The sequence below is a fragment of the Macrotis lagotis genome, chromosome X, assembly GCF_037893015.1.
Source record: "Macrotis lagotis isolate mMagLag1 chromosome X, bilby.v1.9.chrom.fasta, whole genome shotgun sequence".
NCBI lineage: Eukaryota > Metazoa > Chordata > Mammalia > Peramelemorphia > Peramelidae > Macrotis > Macrotis lagotis.
In genome coordinates this window covers 122,446,937-122,461,746 of record NC_133666.1, presented here as the reverse complement: position 1 = coordinate 122,461,746, position 14,810 = coordinate 122,446,937, and the positions used below count along the sequence as shown (strand labels likewise).

Below are 14,810 nucleotides of genomic sequence, written 5' to 3'. Positions count from 1 at the left end.
AGGGAAAAAAATGTGCTTCAGTCTGTGTTCCAATGCCATCAGCTCTGTCTTTGTGGTGGATTGTATTCTTTATCATAAGTCCATCAGAGAAGTTACTTCCACAGTTGATGTTGCTGATTGTAATTCCCTCCATCCATTTCTCCTCACTACCTATTATTATGTTTTCTTTCTCCTTTCACTCTGTCCCTCATCAAAAGTGTTCTGTGAGACTGCTGAGTGGCACAGTGGACAGAGCACTGGTCCTGGGGCCAAGTCAACATCCCACCCCAGAGACCCAGCACTTACCCATCCCCGTGGTCCCAGACAGGCCATCCAATCCCACCACCTTGCAAAAAGTTAAAAAAAAATGCATTGTATCTGACTATCCCCTCCCATGATCTACCCTCTCCTCTATCCCCTACCTCCCCCATCTCTTCCTGCTTTCTCCCATCCCCTTTCCATCCTTTTTCTTCTAGATTTCTATGCCCTATTGAGTATATATGTTGTTTCCTATCTGAGCCATTTCTGATGAGAATGAAGCTCCCTCCCTCCCCTCAACTTTCCCCACTTCCATACCATTGCAAAAGCTATTTCTTTTTTTGTTTTTGTTTTTGTTTTTTTATTAAAGATTTTATTTATTTTGAGTTTTACAGTTTTCCCCTAATTTTACTTCCCTCCCCCACCCCCACAGAAAACAATGTGTCAGTCTTTACATTGTTTCCATGTTGTACATTGATCCAAATTGAGTGTGATAAGAGAGAAATCATATCTTTAAGGAAGAAACATAAAGTATAAGAGATAGCAATATCAGACAATAAGATATCACTTTTTTTTTCTAAATTAAAGGAAATAGTCCTTGGACTTTCTTCAAACTCCACTGTTCTTTCTCTGGATACAGATGGTATTTTCCATTGCAGACAGCCCCAAATTGTCCCTGATTGTTGCACTGATGGAATGAGTGAGTCCATCAAGGTTGATCATCACCCCCATGTTGCTGTTAGGGTGTATAGTGTTTTTCTGGTTCTGCTTATCTCGCTCAGCATCAGTTCATGCAAATCCCTCCAGGCTTCCCTGAAATCCCTTCCCTCCTGGTTTCTTTTTTTTTCTTTTTTTTTTTAGGTTTTTGCAAGTTAAACGGGGTTAAGTGGCTTGCCCAAGGCCACACAGCTAGGTAATTATTAAGTGTCTGAGACCAGATTTGGACCCAGGTACTCCTGACTCCAGGGCCAGTGCTTTATCCACTATGCCACCTAGCCCCCCCTCCTCCTGGTTTCTAATAGAACAACAGTGTTCCATGACATACATATACCACAGTTTGCTAAGCCATTCCCCAATTGAAGGTCATTTACTTGATTTCCAATTCTTTGCCACCATAAACAGGACTGCTATAAATATTTTTGTGCAAGTGATGTTTTTACTCTTTTTCATCATCTCTTCAGGGTATAGACCCAGTAGTGGTATTTCTGGGTCAAAGGATATGCACATTTTTGTTGCCCTTTGGGCGTAGTTCCAAATAGCTCTCCAGAAAGGTTGGATGAGTTCACAGCTCCACCAACAGTGTAATAGTGTCCCAGATTTCCCACAACCCTTCCAACAATGATCATTATCCTTTCTGGCCAATCTGAGAGGTGTGAGGGGGTACCTCAGAGAAGCTTTAATGTGCATTTCTCTAATAATTAATGATTTAGAGCAATTTTTCATATGGCTATGGATTGTTTTGAACTCTTCATCTATAAATTGCCTTGTGCAAAAGCTTTTTACTTTAACATAATCTAAATCATCTAATTTATTTTTAGTGATGTTCTCCATCTCTTTCTTAGTCCTAAACTGCTTCCTTTTCCATAGATCTGACAGATAAACTAGTCCTTGATCTTCTAATTTGCTTATAGTACTGTTTTTTATGTCTAAATCCTGTATCCACTTGGGTCTTATCTTGGTATAGGGTTTGAGGCTTTGGTCTAATCTAAGTTTCTTCTATACTACCTTCCAATTTTCCCAGTTTTTATAAAAAGAGTGTTTAATTCCAATAGCTGGACTCTTTAGGTTTATCAAACAGCAGATTACTGTAATCATTTACTGCTTTTGCACATAGTCTATTCCACTGATCCACCACTCTATTTCTTAGCCAATTTCAGACAGTTTTGGTGACTGATGCTTTATAATATAATTTTAGATTGGGTAGGGCTAAGGCCCCTTCTGCAAAAGCTATTTCTTGACTCTTTTACATGAAATATCTTAGTCTATTCTACCTCTCCTTTCCTTTCTCCCAATACATTTCCTTTATACCCATTGCCTCCATTTTTACAATATATTATACTTTCAAATTCAGCTCTCTCCTGTGTCTCGATTAAAAAAGCTCCTTCTAAGTGCTCTAATAAATGAGAAGGTTCATATGAGTATCATCTGTATCATTTTCCCATGCAGGAATACATGTAATTCATCATCATTAAATCCCTCATAATTTACCCTTCTCTCCCACTCTCCACTTGTTCACCTGAATCCCAGACCTGAAGATCAAACTTTCTGTTCAGCTCTGGTCATTTCAACAGGAACATTTGAAATTCCCTTGTTTCATTGAAAGTTCATCTTTTCCCCTGGAAGAAGATGTTCAGTTTTGCTGGGTAGTTGATTCTTGGTTGTATTCCAAGCTCTTTTGTCTTCTTGGAATATTACAAGCCCTACAAGCCCTTAATGTGGATGCTGCTAAGTCCTGGGTAATATCCTAACTGTGGCACCACAATATTTGAATTCTTTTGTTCTGGCTACTTGTAGTAGTTTCTCTTTGGCTTGAGAGTTCTGGAACTTAGCTATAATATTCCTGGGGTTTATTATTTTTTTTTAGATCTCTTTCTGTAGGAAATTGGTGGATTCTCTCAATTTCTATTTTGCCCTCTGCTTCTAAGGATATCAGGACAATTTTCCTGTAGAAATTCTTTTAAAATGAAGTCAAGGCTCTTTTCCTGATCAGGACTTTCAGGTAGTCCAATAATTTTAAAACTGTCTCCTCTAGATCTGTTTTCTAGTTCCATTGTTTTTTCAAGAAGATATTTCATATTTTTTCCTAGTTTTTCATTCTTTTGATATGTTGTATTGAGTCTCAATTCCTTGCAAAATCATCAGCTTTCTTTAGCTCCATTCTACATTTGAAGGATTTGTTTTCCTCAGAGAGCTTTCTTATTTCCCTTTCCATCTGACCAATTCTGTTTCTTAATGTATTTTTCTCCTCCCCTTTTAACTTTTTGAACTGTTTTTTCCATTTGAATTAAACTAGTTTTTAGCATGTTATTTTCTTCACCATTTTTTTTGGATCTCCTTGACTAAGCTATTGATTTGGTTATCATATTTTCTTGCATCTCCTTCATTCTTTTCCCAATTTTTCCTCTACTTCCCTTACTTTATTTTCAAAATCTTTTTTGAGCTCTGCCATAGCCTGAGAATAACTTGTATATTACTTGGAGGATTTAGATGCAGAAGCTGGAACTTTTCATCTTCTGATTATGTATTTTGGTCCTCCATGAGACCAAAGTAGTTGTTTGTGATCAGTTTCCTTTTTTTTTTTTGTTTACTCATTTCCCCAGCCTGGTTTGGGGTATTTTCTGAGCTTTTGAGTATTATTGGGACACTCCCACAAGGATCTCAGTATGTGAAGTTCTGACTGTTTTCCTGCTTTTGCAGGATATGGATGGCCATGGGGGCCTCCAGACTGTGACAAGGGTCTGAATATGGACAAAGCACAAGAGTCCTGTCCCAGGGCCAGAGGAGAGACCTCAACAGTCTCCCCCCATCCCCTTAACCTCCGTGGGCTGAGCACTCTTGAAACAGCTGCCGGGTGGCTCTGTGCACCTGCTTCCATTTCCTGGGATCTGGGCTGCCCTAGGGGCCACAGCTATGCTGGTGGTCACAGCTGCACTGAGGACCAGGCTGGCTCCCTCTCACTCTGGCAGAGGTTTCCCTGATGATCTTCGAAGTTGTGCTTGGTGTTCCCTGGGTTGTCAGGTCAGGAAACTGCTTCTACTGCTGGGAGTCAGCGCTCCCTATGACTCAGGTGTCTATCTATATAAAACCTTTTGATTGTAATCAATCTGAATGTAATCAAATATAGCACAATCAGAATAATCATTTTATATCTTATAATGATCTCTATCTCTTGTTTATTCATAAATTTTTCTTCAGTCCATAGGTCTGATAAATAATATGTTCCATATTCTTCAAATTGTCTTGTAATATCTCTTTTAATATTTAGGTCAGGGCTATCAAAATGTGTCTTTACTAAATGCTTCAGTAAACAAAGTCAGGCTACCACAGAGCTCTCACTAAAATAGAATATCAAACTATATTATCTATTGTTTAAATAAAAATTTTAAAAGTAAGGTTGGATAGCCCTGATATAGGTCATGTATCCATTTTGACCTTCTCTTCATGACTTTATCTTGGTAAATGATATATAATATTGTTCTGCTTTCCAGACTGTCTTAAGTTTCCAGACTGCCAGACTGCTTTCCACCTTTCCCATCAATTTTTAGGAAATAATGAATTCTAATCCCAAAAGCTCATCACACTTTTCAAACAGAAAGTTTTTATAATCATTTATTACTGTTTATTGTATGTCTTTTCTGTTCCACTAATCCATCTTTTTATTTCTTAGTATGAGATAGTTTTAATAACTGCTGCCTTAAAATGTAGTTTTATGATCTGATACTGCTAAACTTCCTTCCTTTAATTTTTTCCCATTAATTCCTTTAAATATCTTTGACCTTTTGTCCTTCCAAATGAATTTTGCTATATTTTCCAATTCAATAATTGTTTTTGGTAATTTAATGGGATGGCATTGAATAAGTAGATTGTTGGGTAGAATTGTCATTTTTATTATAGTAATTAGCCTGCCTATGAACAATTAATATTTCTCTAGTTATTTATTTCTGCTTTTATTTGTATAAAAATTATTTTATAGTTATGTTCAAATAGTTCCTGGGTTTGTCTTGGAAGGTATAGTTCCAGGTATTTTATGCTATCTATGGTTATTTTATTTATTTAGGTTTGTTTGGGTTTCTTTTGCAAGGCAAATGGAGTTAAGTGGCTTGCCCAAGGCCACACAGCTGGTTAATTGTTAAGTGTCTGAGATCAGATTTGAACTCAGGTACTCCTGACTCCAGGGCTGGTGCTTTATCCACTGCACCACCTAGCCAGCCCCATCTCTATGGTTATTTTAAATGGGGTGTCTCTTGCTACCTTTTCTTGTAATGTTTTGTTGGTGATATATAGAAATGCTGATGATTTATGTGGGTTTATTTTATATCCTGCTAGTTTGCTAAAATTATTATTTCAGTTACCTTTTTAATTGTTTCTAGGATTTTTCAAGTATATCATATTATCTGCAAAAAGAGATGGTTTTATTACCTCATTGTCCATTCTGGTTCCCTTAATTCCTTTTTCTTCTCTTATTACTATGGCTAGCATTTCTAATGCAATCCTGAATAATATTGATGATAATAAGCATATTTGTTTCACTCTTGATCTTATTAGCAAGGCTTCTAGCTTATCCCCCTTACAAATAATGCTTGCTAATGGTTCTGGGTAGGTGTGTTTTACCATTTCCAGAAAAATCCATTTATTCAGTTTTGAAGTTTTTTCATAGAAATGTATTTTGTAAAAATTGAATATATATATATATATATATATACACTATATATTGTATATATACAATAAATACAATATAAATTTTATTTTGTAAAAAAACTTTTTTCTATATAATCTCTTAATATTTTAAAAATATTTTTACAACAATACACATTAGTGACATTGATCTATGATTTTTTCTCTGATTTTACTCTTCCTAGTTTAAGTATATGAACATATTTGTTCCTAAATGGTATTTTGTAAGACTCATTTTTTGCTTATTATTCCAAATAATTTATTTAATATTGGAATTAGTAGATTATTAAATGTATTGGTAGAATTCATTTGTAGTTCCATCTGGTCCTGATGCTAATAGGAAGTTAATTTATGGACTTTTTGATTTTTCTAAAATAGGTTTATTTTGATATTCTGTTTCCTCTTTTATTAATCTATACATTTTATATTTTTGTAAGTATGCTTATATTTTACTTAAATTGTTGAATTTATTGGCATAAAATTGGGCAAAAGAAGTTCTAGTAATTGATTTAATTTCATCTTCATTAGTGGCAGTCGGCCTTTTCATTTTTGATACTAGTGTTTTGATTTTCTTCTCTATTTTTAAAAAATTTCATTAAGCAATGGTTTCTATTTTATTGAGTTTTTTTCATGAAACTAACTCCTAGTTTTTATATTAATCCATTAGTTTTCTTACATTCAATTTTATTAATGTTACCTTTAAATTTTAGGATTTCCAATTTGGTGTTAATTGGGAATTTTTAATTTATTCTTTTTTTAATTGCATACCCAATTCTTTGCTGTCCTTTTTCTGTTTTATTGATGTGACCATTTAGAGATATAAATTTTCCTCTGATAACTGCATATGTTGCAAATGACATTTTAAAATCCTTAAACTTGTTTTTGCTCTCTCTCTTCCTTTTGCAGCCTCATCATGTTCTATTTCATTGCCTTGGCTGGAGCACACAAACGAGTCGTGGTCCAACTTAGACAACAGTTAGCTATGGTAAGATGAAATCCTGGCTGGAACGATCCCAGAGGACACATGGCTCATCTTTTGTCATAGGATTTTTAGGAAATGTACATTTTTTCAAGGGAAAAGAGGAATGACTTTCTAGACACTGCTTAGTGATTCAGTGTAATGGGGTGTTGGTTAACTTGTTCTTTGTACCCATATTATTCACCTTGATCAGTCAGGAAGTTTTTAATCCAGTCTTTCCTCTTCTATCCTGAGTATGAACATGCTAAGACCTGTGACACTTGGGTTTATAGAGAGAAAATCTTCCCAGACAGACAAGAGGGCAAATCTGATCTGCCAGACTTTTTTTTTTTTTTTTTTTAGGTTTTTGTGAGGCAAATAGGGTTAAGTGGCTTACCCAAGGCTACACAGCTGGGTAATTATTAAGTGTCTGAGACCAGATTTGAACCCAGGTACTCCTGACTCCAGGGCCGGTGCTTTATCCACTGCACCACCTAGCCTGCCCCTTGCCAGACTTTTCTAAAGGAAAATGTGGCAACAGTGTTCCCTTGTATAAAATGAACAAGTGACTGCTCACTTCATTTTTTTTAAACTTAAACTTTATTTTTTTTCCAGTTAACTAAGATAGTTTTCACCATTCATTTTTTATAAGATTTTGAGTTTCACATTTTCTACCTCCCCCCCTTCCCTACCCCTTCCTCAGGATGTGAGTAATCTGATATAGGTTATACATGTACAATCATGTTAAACATATTTTCATATTAGTCATGTCATGAAGGAAGAATCAGAACAAAAAGAGAAAAAATGTGAAAATAGTATGCTTTGGTCTGCATTCAGACCCCACCCTCACCCCCCCAGTTCTTTCTTTGGATGTGTCAGTTCCATCACAAATCTTCTGAGAAGAGCCAATTCCATCAGAATTGAACATCACACAATGTTGCTATTAATGTGTACGGTGTTTTCTCGGTTCTGCTCACCTCACTCAGTTTCAGTTCCTAAATGCTGACTTAATTATTAACATTTATTAAGCACTAGCAACATACATGGTGCTTGGATCAGTTATTCAATTAATGAACAAATATCTAGTAAGACCTTTTTGTATTTCAAGTATAATACTAGGTGCTAGAAATAGAAAAAGAAAAACTACAGTCAAGGGGCTTAGATTTCATGGACACTTGGAGGTAAAGAGAAGGTTTGTTTTGGAACAGAGATGGTAAGATCCTGGACTTTAAGGAATGTAGTATAACCCTAAAAGTTCCATTCTGAATTCCATGTAGCTGTGGAATGTAGCACTGGGAAGATTACTAGTCAGTCAGATGTGTGGGAGTCCACTCCTCTGTTCTATTTACATGGGAAATCACTCTTTAAGTATTTTTTATTCCTGTTAAAACTCCTGTGGCTCCTTATTGGGAAATTTGTTTGATAGCTCCAAGTATTTGTCATCTAGAAGGTAATATGATAGGAAGTCTTTCTGCATTGCAGGGAGCATTAGAAGAGGATGGGGAAAGGACTGGGAGTTTGGAATGTGTCTGCCAATATATATTGAATATATGATAGAACTCTAGAAATGATGTCAAATTACTAGTGTTAAGAGTTAGGGTTAGGGTTAAAAAGATTTGGGGCAGTTTCTCCTAAATCTGTCCCTGTTCTTTTTATACTTTCTGCTTACCCTCTAGTACTTCTCCCTTCATTTAGGCCCTTTATATTTAACACTCAACCACCAAGCAAAGTCAAAATCCAGATAACTGCCTATTCCATTTTGATTAACTTCATTTTTTTCTTTAAAAATATTTTTAACATTTATTTTTATTTCAAGTTCGGACTTCCTTCTCTCTTTTCCCTGACCTATTGAGAGGGCAGGGAATATATGTGAAATCCATTCCATTATATATGTGAAGTCAAGCAAAACATATTTCCATAACTTCATTCTTAATTTAGTGAATAACTATGTACCTACTAGATGACTGGTATTGTTCTACAGACTGGAAAGACAAAGGTAAATATCAGATGGGTCTTGATCACAAGAACTTTCCAGAGCATAATTCATTATGGAGCACAGAGTTTGGTTTGACTAAATCAGTAGAGTGGGGAGCCTATGTTAGCAGATGGCTGGTTGTGTTTTTGTTGGAAGTGAACAAGGAAACCACTCTCTGCTCTGAAGGAGCCTCACAATCTAATCAAAATCTATAAATTACTTTGTACAAACAGACTAAAGACAGGATAAAATGGAAGTCATCTCAGAGGGAAGGCAAAGCATTAAGGATCAGGAAAGGCCTGCTTTATCTTAACTGGAACCTGAAGAAAGTCAAGAAACTAGGAAGAATAGAGATAAGGAGGGAAAACATGGAGACCAGTCTATGAAAATGGACTGAGGTCTGTATCTAGAATATCTTATGCAAGGAATAACTAGGAGGTTAGTTTGTCTGCATCACTGTATATATCAAGAAGACAGGAGAAGACTGGAAAAGGTAGGAGGAGACCAGTTATGAAGGGATTTAAGAGTCAATAGATAATTTTTTAATTTGATCCTGGAGGAAATTGAGGATCACTGGGGTGGTGACCTAATCAGAGCTGTGCTTTAGAAAGATCCATTTGATAGATGAATGGAATATAGCCTGGGGAGAGAGATGAGGCAGAGAGACCAGACAGAAGGCTACAATAAGAGTTCAGATATGAATTCAGCCAAGCTAAAATACAGAATTGGGTTTGTTTGTTTTTTTTGCAAGGCAGTGGGGTTAAGTGACTTGCTCAAGGTCACATGGCTAGGTATTATTCTCTGAGGTTGCATTTGAACTCAGATCCTCCTGACTCCAGGGATGGTGCTTTATCCACTGTACCATCTAGCTGCCTCTAGAATTGTTTTTGTTATCCTCCTCAATGACCCATTAATTGCTGCCTTGTACAGCTTTGCAGGCTCAGGGCAGAGAGGTGGCACAGAGAGCTAGGACGAGTCAGGATGACCTAAGTTCAAATTCGGCCTCAGATGCTTAAGAGCTGTGTGATCCTGGGCTAGTCATTTAACTCCATTTGCTTCAGTTTCCTTCGCTGTACAATGAGATAGAGAAGGGAAATGGCCAAGCCACTCCAAGTTCTTTGCCAAGAAAATCCAAAATGGGGTCACCAGTGGTAGGACATATCTGAAGAATGACTGAACCCCACATTAAGCAGAACATATGGTAACAACAACTAACATTCTGATGTTACCATGGTTTTGGTTTTAACTTTGTCTGTTATGTTCATTTCTTCATCTAGTGATGTTATTTGGTTAAACATTCATAAAACTATGTTATTGTAGAGCACTGTGGTAGGAACTGAGTAAGACAATGGAATTTAGATAAAATTTGTTCTCATAGTTCTTAAGTCTAGTACCCTGCAATCCAAGTCAGAAACAGAACAGGCCAAAACTTGCAAGTCAGTTGGTAGTGTGGTCTATCCTGGATGAGTTAGGGAGGTAGTTTTCTGTCCTGGCAGAGATTTCACACATTCATACAACTAGAAAATAGTAAGATGTAAAATAAGAATTCAACAGCTAAGTGTTTTATGTTACCACATCAAAACTAGATTGATAAGCATGAAGCTACCTGGTTATCAAGTACTTGAGGGTAGGGGATTGGGCATGAGAGGGAGAGTATATTGTCCACTGGATCTAGAATCCAACTAATCCTCAAGGCCTACCCTGGCTAGGTAGATACAGTTAACTGTGAGGCAAATGTTGTAGCCTCTCAACAAAGTTATTGTGTCTCCAAACTAATTTATTTATTTACTTATTTTTAGGAAAGTCAAGACAAGCACTATCTAATTTTGAAACTTACAGCTTCTCAGGAAGAGATGAAAAACCGACCAAGCTGATTTTGGACGCAATTTTTGTTTCCTTTCAAGCCAACTGAGTTATCATACTGAATCTCTAAAATTCATCTGTAGAATTTTGTACAAAAACTAAATGTATTTTTCTAGAGTTTTGGCATTTTCTGCACTGTGATTCTATTATTGCTGCTGTAGTTTTGTATTGTCAGTGTTTACATTACAAATCTGTATTTGAGGATTTTGTAAACTATATCAACAGTTTGAAATGAGTCTCTGCCTAGTGACCAGGAAAAAAATTTAGGCTTAGACTATTTAAATTTTTGCAAGGAAAGCAGAACAAGAGAACATTATCAATTTTTTAGATACTTTGAGAAATTTTGTTAAGTTGACTTTGAAGGTCTTCAGTTCATGAGACTGGACCGATACAAATAAGCAAAAGCCAACAAAATAACTTTACCTATCACATTTTTTAATACTTCAGGATTATGCTGACCCTAAAATAGAAGTTGCTTTATAAAATAATATAAACTCCTAAACCATCATGTTGTTAGCAGTTGCTAAGAAAATTGGAAGAATAGTTATGTAACTAGCATTAAAGTTTTTTAATTTTAAGCTCCAGTCTGGTAAGATGAGATATGAAAATATCTATTATCTTACTCTATGAGCTATCAATATTAGACATATGCAGTTCCTATGTGACTTAAAATTATTTTTAGATAATATCATAGATAAGACTAGCAATGCTTTCTGAACTTCTATGGTAGGAACAGAACAGAAAGTTGTTTTGGGGAAATAGGTTTTCTTTGAAGTTTTGCCTCTCTTTTAAGGCTGATCTGTAGTTTCTGAGAATAAAACCTATTTCTTCAAAAAGAGGAAAAAGTAGAGTTTTCCTTGATTGCCTAAGGTGTATTTCTTTAATATTTTGTAAGCAATCCTTTTAAAGGCATTTCAAACTTCAGAAATGTTCAGGAAAGAATATTTTAGGACTGTGTTTTATATTTTTATGCTATCACCTTTCAATTCATGCTAAATCCTTCTTACTCCAGGTTGTAATAACAACCTAAATCACTCACTCAGGGCCTTTTCAGATACAACAGTTTTTAAAATGTACTCCACTAGATTTCTAGAGGAGTAATTTAGCTTCCTTATAACACATACAAGCACATTCCAAAGTGTTATTTATCGTGTATAATATTTATAATTTTTCTGCCCATGGACATGTATTTAAGGAAATGTAACAAAATAATTTATTGCTCCTATTTTAGTTTTAAAAACCCCCAACTAATTGCTGCTTTGAAATTGGCTAATATATGGCATTAAAGAGTTACTGGTTTGAATTATTCCATGGTTTATCAACTAATATAACATTACTACAAAGGGAGTATTAAGTCTAGATATTTTTAATATATATACACAAAGTTTATTGAAGTAGTTCATTTTCTTTTAGGGTTTTTTTTAAATGTAGTTGTAGTTTAGTTTTTCAAAGGTGATTTTAGTGAGTTTCGTATTATTTTCTTTTAAATGCAAACACACTTTAGGTAGTAGTCTGACTTTCAGAGATTGATGATGTTTTATGGAAATGATTGTTGATGCTGAGGAATATTGTTCAAGGATAATTTTTTTAGAGATAACTGATCCTTGTTTATAGAAGCATTTTCCTATATCATGCCACAAAGTGTTTCCCCTTTCTGTGAGTGTAATCCTAGTGCCAAGCAATTGTTGTCCTAATTCCACAAAGTTAGTTTATAATGAAAAGTAGTTTAAGATTGATTTGAATTGCAGCAGGGACTTTTATGGACTACCAAAAATAGGAGATTTTCAGGGACAGTCTTTAAGGCCTTATGCCTCATAATATTCTTAACAATAAAGGCTGCTTTTGAGAATGCAGAAGTTCATTTATACTTACTGAAAAGATGAATTGTAGCCATTCTCACCAGTGTCAACATTATTAACAAAGAATTACTGTTACATATTTTTCCACTGTTAAAGAAATACTGATTAATGTATTATTAATTGTAGTGAAATGTTGACTTTTGTAAATACTATTTGTAATTTTTTGTCACATTGTAACTTCTGATTAGAACTGTAGGATAAAAAATGGCTCTTCTTTGCTTAATGTGTATTAAAACTTAATTAAAATAAAATATTTAAAATCTTAGAATGATTACATGTAATTTGGATTCACAGAGTTAGTTAGCAAAAGATCCAGGGAATCTGTTAGTTTTTAAAGTTACCCTTTTGCGTTCTCATTGAAGTAGTAAGAAGAGAGTCTAGTGTTATCTTCAAGTAAGTGATTTCCACTGACCAGTTAAGAGATTTTTTTGGTGAGGAAGGAAAGTGTTATTTTTTAAATGTTCCTGAAAACATATGTTTTTTCCATCCAATCAAATCATACCTAAAGTTCCAGCCACCGAAGTAGTTTCTTCTCACCAAAGAGAGAGAAATCTAAACTTTGGTAGGACTTTTTTCACAGAGTGAAGTATGGATTTTTGCTTTGCAAAGCCTGCCTGATAATATCTACTAGACCACATTCATTCAACAAAGTTTTAGATAAGGCATTGTACCAAAGGCAACTGTGTCCCCAAATCAAGAAGATAACATAGGATGAGAGAAGTGAGCTCCTGAGCTTCCTTAAATGGAATACTATCAATTTATTTTAATTAAATTCTATTCATTTAAATATTAATTGCCTAATTTGTTCAAGAATCAGATGAAAAATGACAACTCCCACTTTCAGAAGAATTGACAGTTGTATTGGTACATTTTACTGAATTATTTTTATATTATAAGGGGAAATTTATGAGGAGTAGGGGAAGCAAACTGATATAAAACCACTTTCAATTCAATCAATTCAATTCATTCACAGAAATCACTGTGATATAAAACAAAAGGTATGAATAAACTTTTCTAAAAAGAAAATTAGTACCTGTCCTGGAGGAGTTTAAATTTTACTGAAGAAAAGGTGCCTCAACTACAGGAAAATATATATAGGGTATGATGGTGCCATGGAGGGAACCTTGGAAAATTTGGAAAGAAAATTTTACAAATTAGAGGGAACCAACCTTTGAACTAACCTTTGAACAGAAATTTAGGATCAAATATACAATTGGAAAAAGTTATGTTAGAAAATAATGAAGAAAATGATTCCTTTCCCCACCTTTTATTATTTTTATACATTTAAAAAAAATTTTGCATTCTGAATTCTCTCCCACAATCCCTCCCCGACATGTGAAGTCAAGCAAAATATTTCCATATTAGTCATGCTGCAAAAGATGAAAACTTCATGTTACCTATGAGCAATGAATAATTCTGCAATTATTAAACTCTATGTGAAGTTTTATAATTGTGTATAAATCCCTATTTTTGTCTTCATAGATCCCCAAATATTTATTGTGTAGCTATCTTTTTAATTCTTAATTTTTTTTTTTTAGATTTTTGCAAGGCAAATGGGGTTAAGTGGCTTGCCCAAGGCCACACGGCTAGGTAATTATTATTTAGTGTCTGAGGTCACATTTGAACTCAGGTACTCCTGACTCCAGGGCCGGTGCTCTATCCACTGCGCCACCTAGCCGTCCCTCTTAATTTGTTTTTAATATTTAAAAAAAAATCATCTCCTTCACCCCTTTGAGAAGGCAATCGATATATCAGTTATACACGTGATGTCAAGCAAAACATTTTCATATTAGGCATTTTGAAAAAAACAAAATAAAAGGCAAGAAACATAAAGTGAAAAATTTATGCCTTGATCTGCACTCAGACTCAGTTCTCTCAGGAGATCGATGGCATTTTTCAGAATGGGTCCTTTGGAATTGTCTTAAATCGTTGTCATGATCAGAGTAAATGTTAAAATTGATTATCTGAAAAAAAAAGTGAGTCATTTTTAAATTTAATTTGAGAAGCTAGTATTTTTGGTATAAATGAGTTGTTTCCCCCTTTTTCCCCCGCTCTTTTGTGGTCGGAGACCTAGTAATGCCTCAAAGGCTGGGTAGAGTTACAAATTGTTATCCAGAATAGTTGGGACTAGTTCATAACTCCATCAAAAATGAATTAGTCTCCCTATTACAACATACACATCCTTTGCAGAATTTGTCATATTTTTCTGTCATCACATTAGCTAATTTCACCCCATTTTTCTTGCCATTCGGATGCACACTGGGACAAAGAGAAATTTATGACTCGCGTTGTTTCCACACCAAGTTGATTAGAGACCCCTCCCAGTCCAGAGCCACTTCACTACTTTTATTTCCCCATGCGCAGGCGTATTTCAAGCTCTACGGGGTACTCGCCCTGCCTCTTAGCCAATAAGAGCCCTGACCATATTTTCCAGCCAATAGGATCTCTGGATGTTGACCAATGACGATATGATCACCTCAAGAAGAGGCGAAAGTTTTCTTAATGAGGATCACTGCCCCACCCA

At 35.2% G+C, this 14,810-nt stretch overlaps 1 protein-coding gene across 1 annotated transcript in view; it reads left to right on the top strand.

The window, feature by feature from the left end:
• Positions 1-12,549, top strand: part of TMC7 (transmembrane channel like 7) — a 78,091-nt gene extending 65,542 nt beyond the window's left edge. The window contains exons 15-16 of the mRNA XM_074208180.1: positions 6,538-6,616; positions 10,364-12,549. Of these exons, the coding sequence (XP_074064281.1) occupies positions 6,538-6,616; positions 10,364-10,438 (154 nt within the window). The 3' untranslated portion in view covers positions 10,439-12,549. The remainder of the gene's footprint in view (positions 1-6,537; positions 6,617-10,363) is intronic.
• Positions 12,550-14,810: the final 2,261 nt, after the last annotated feature.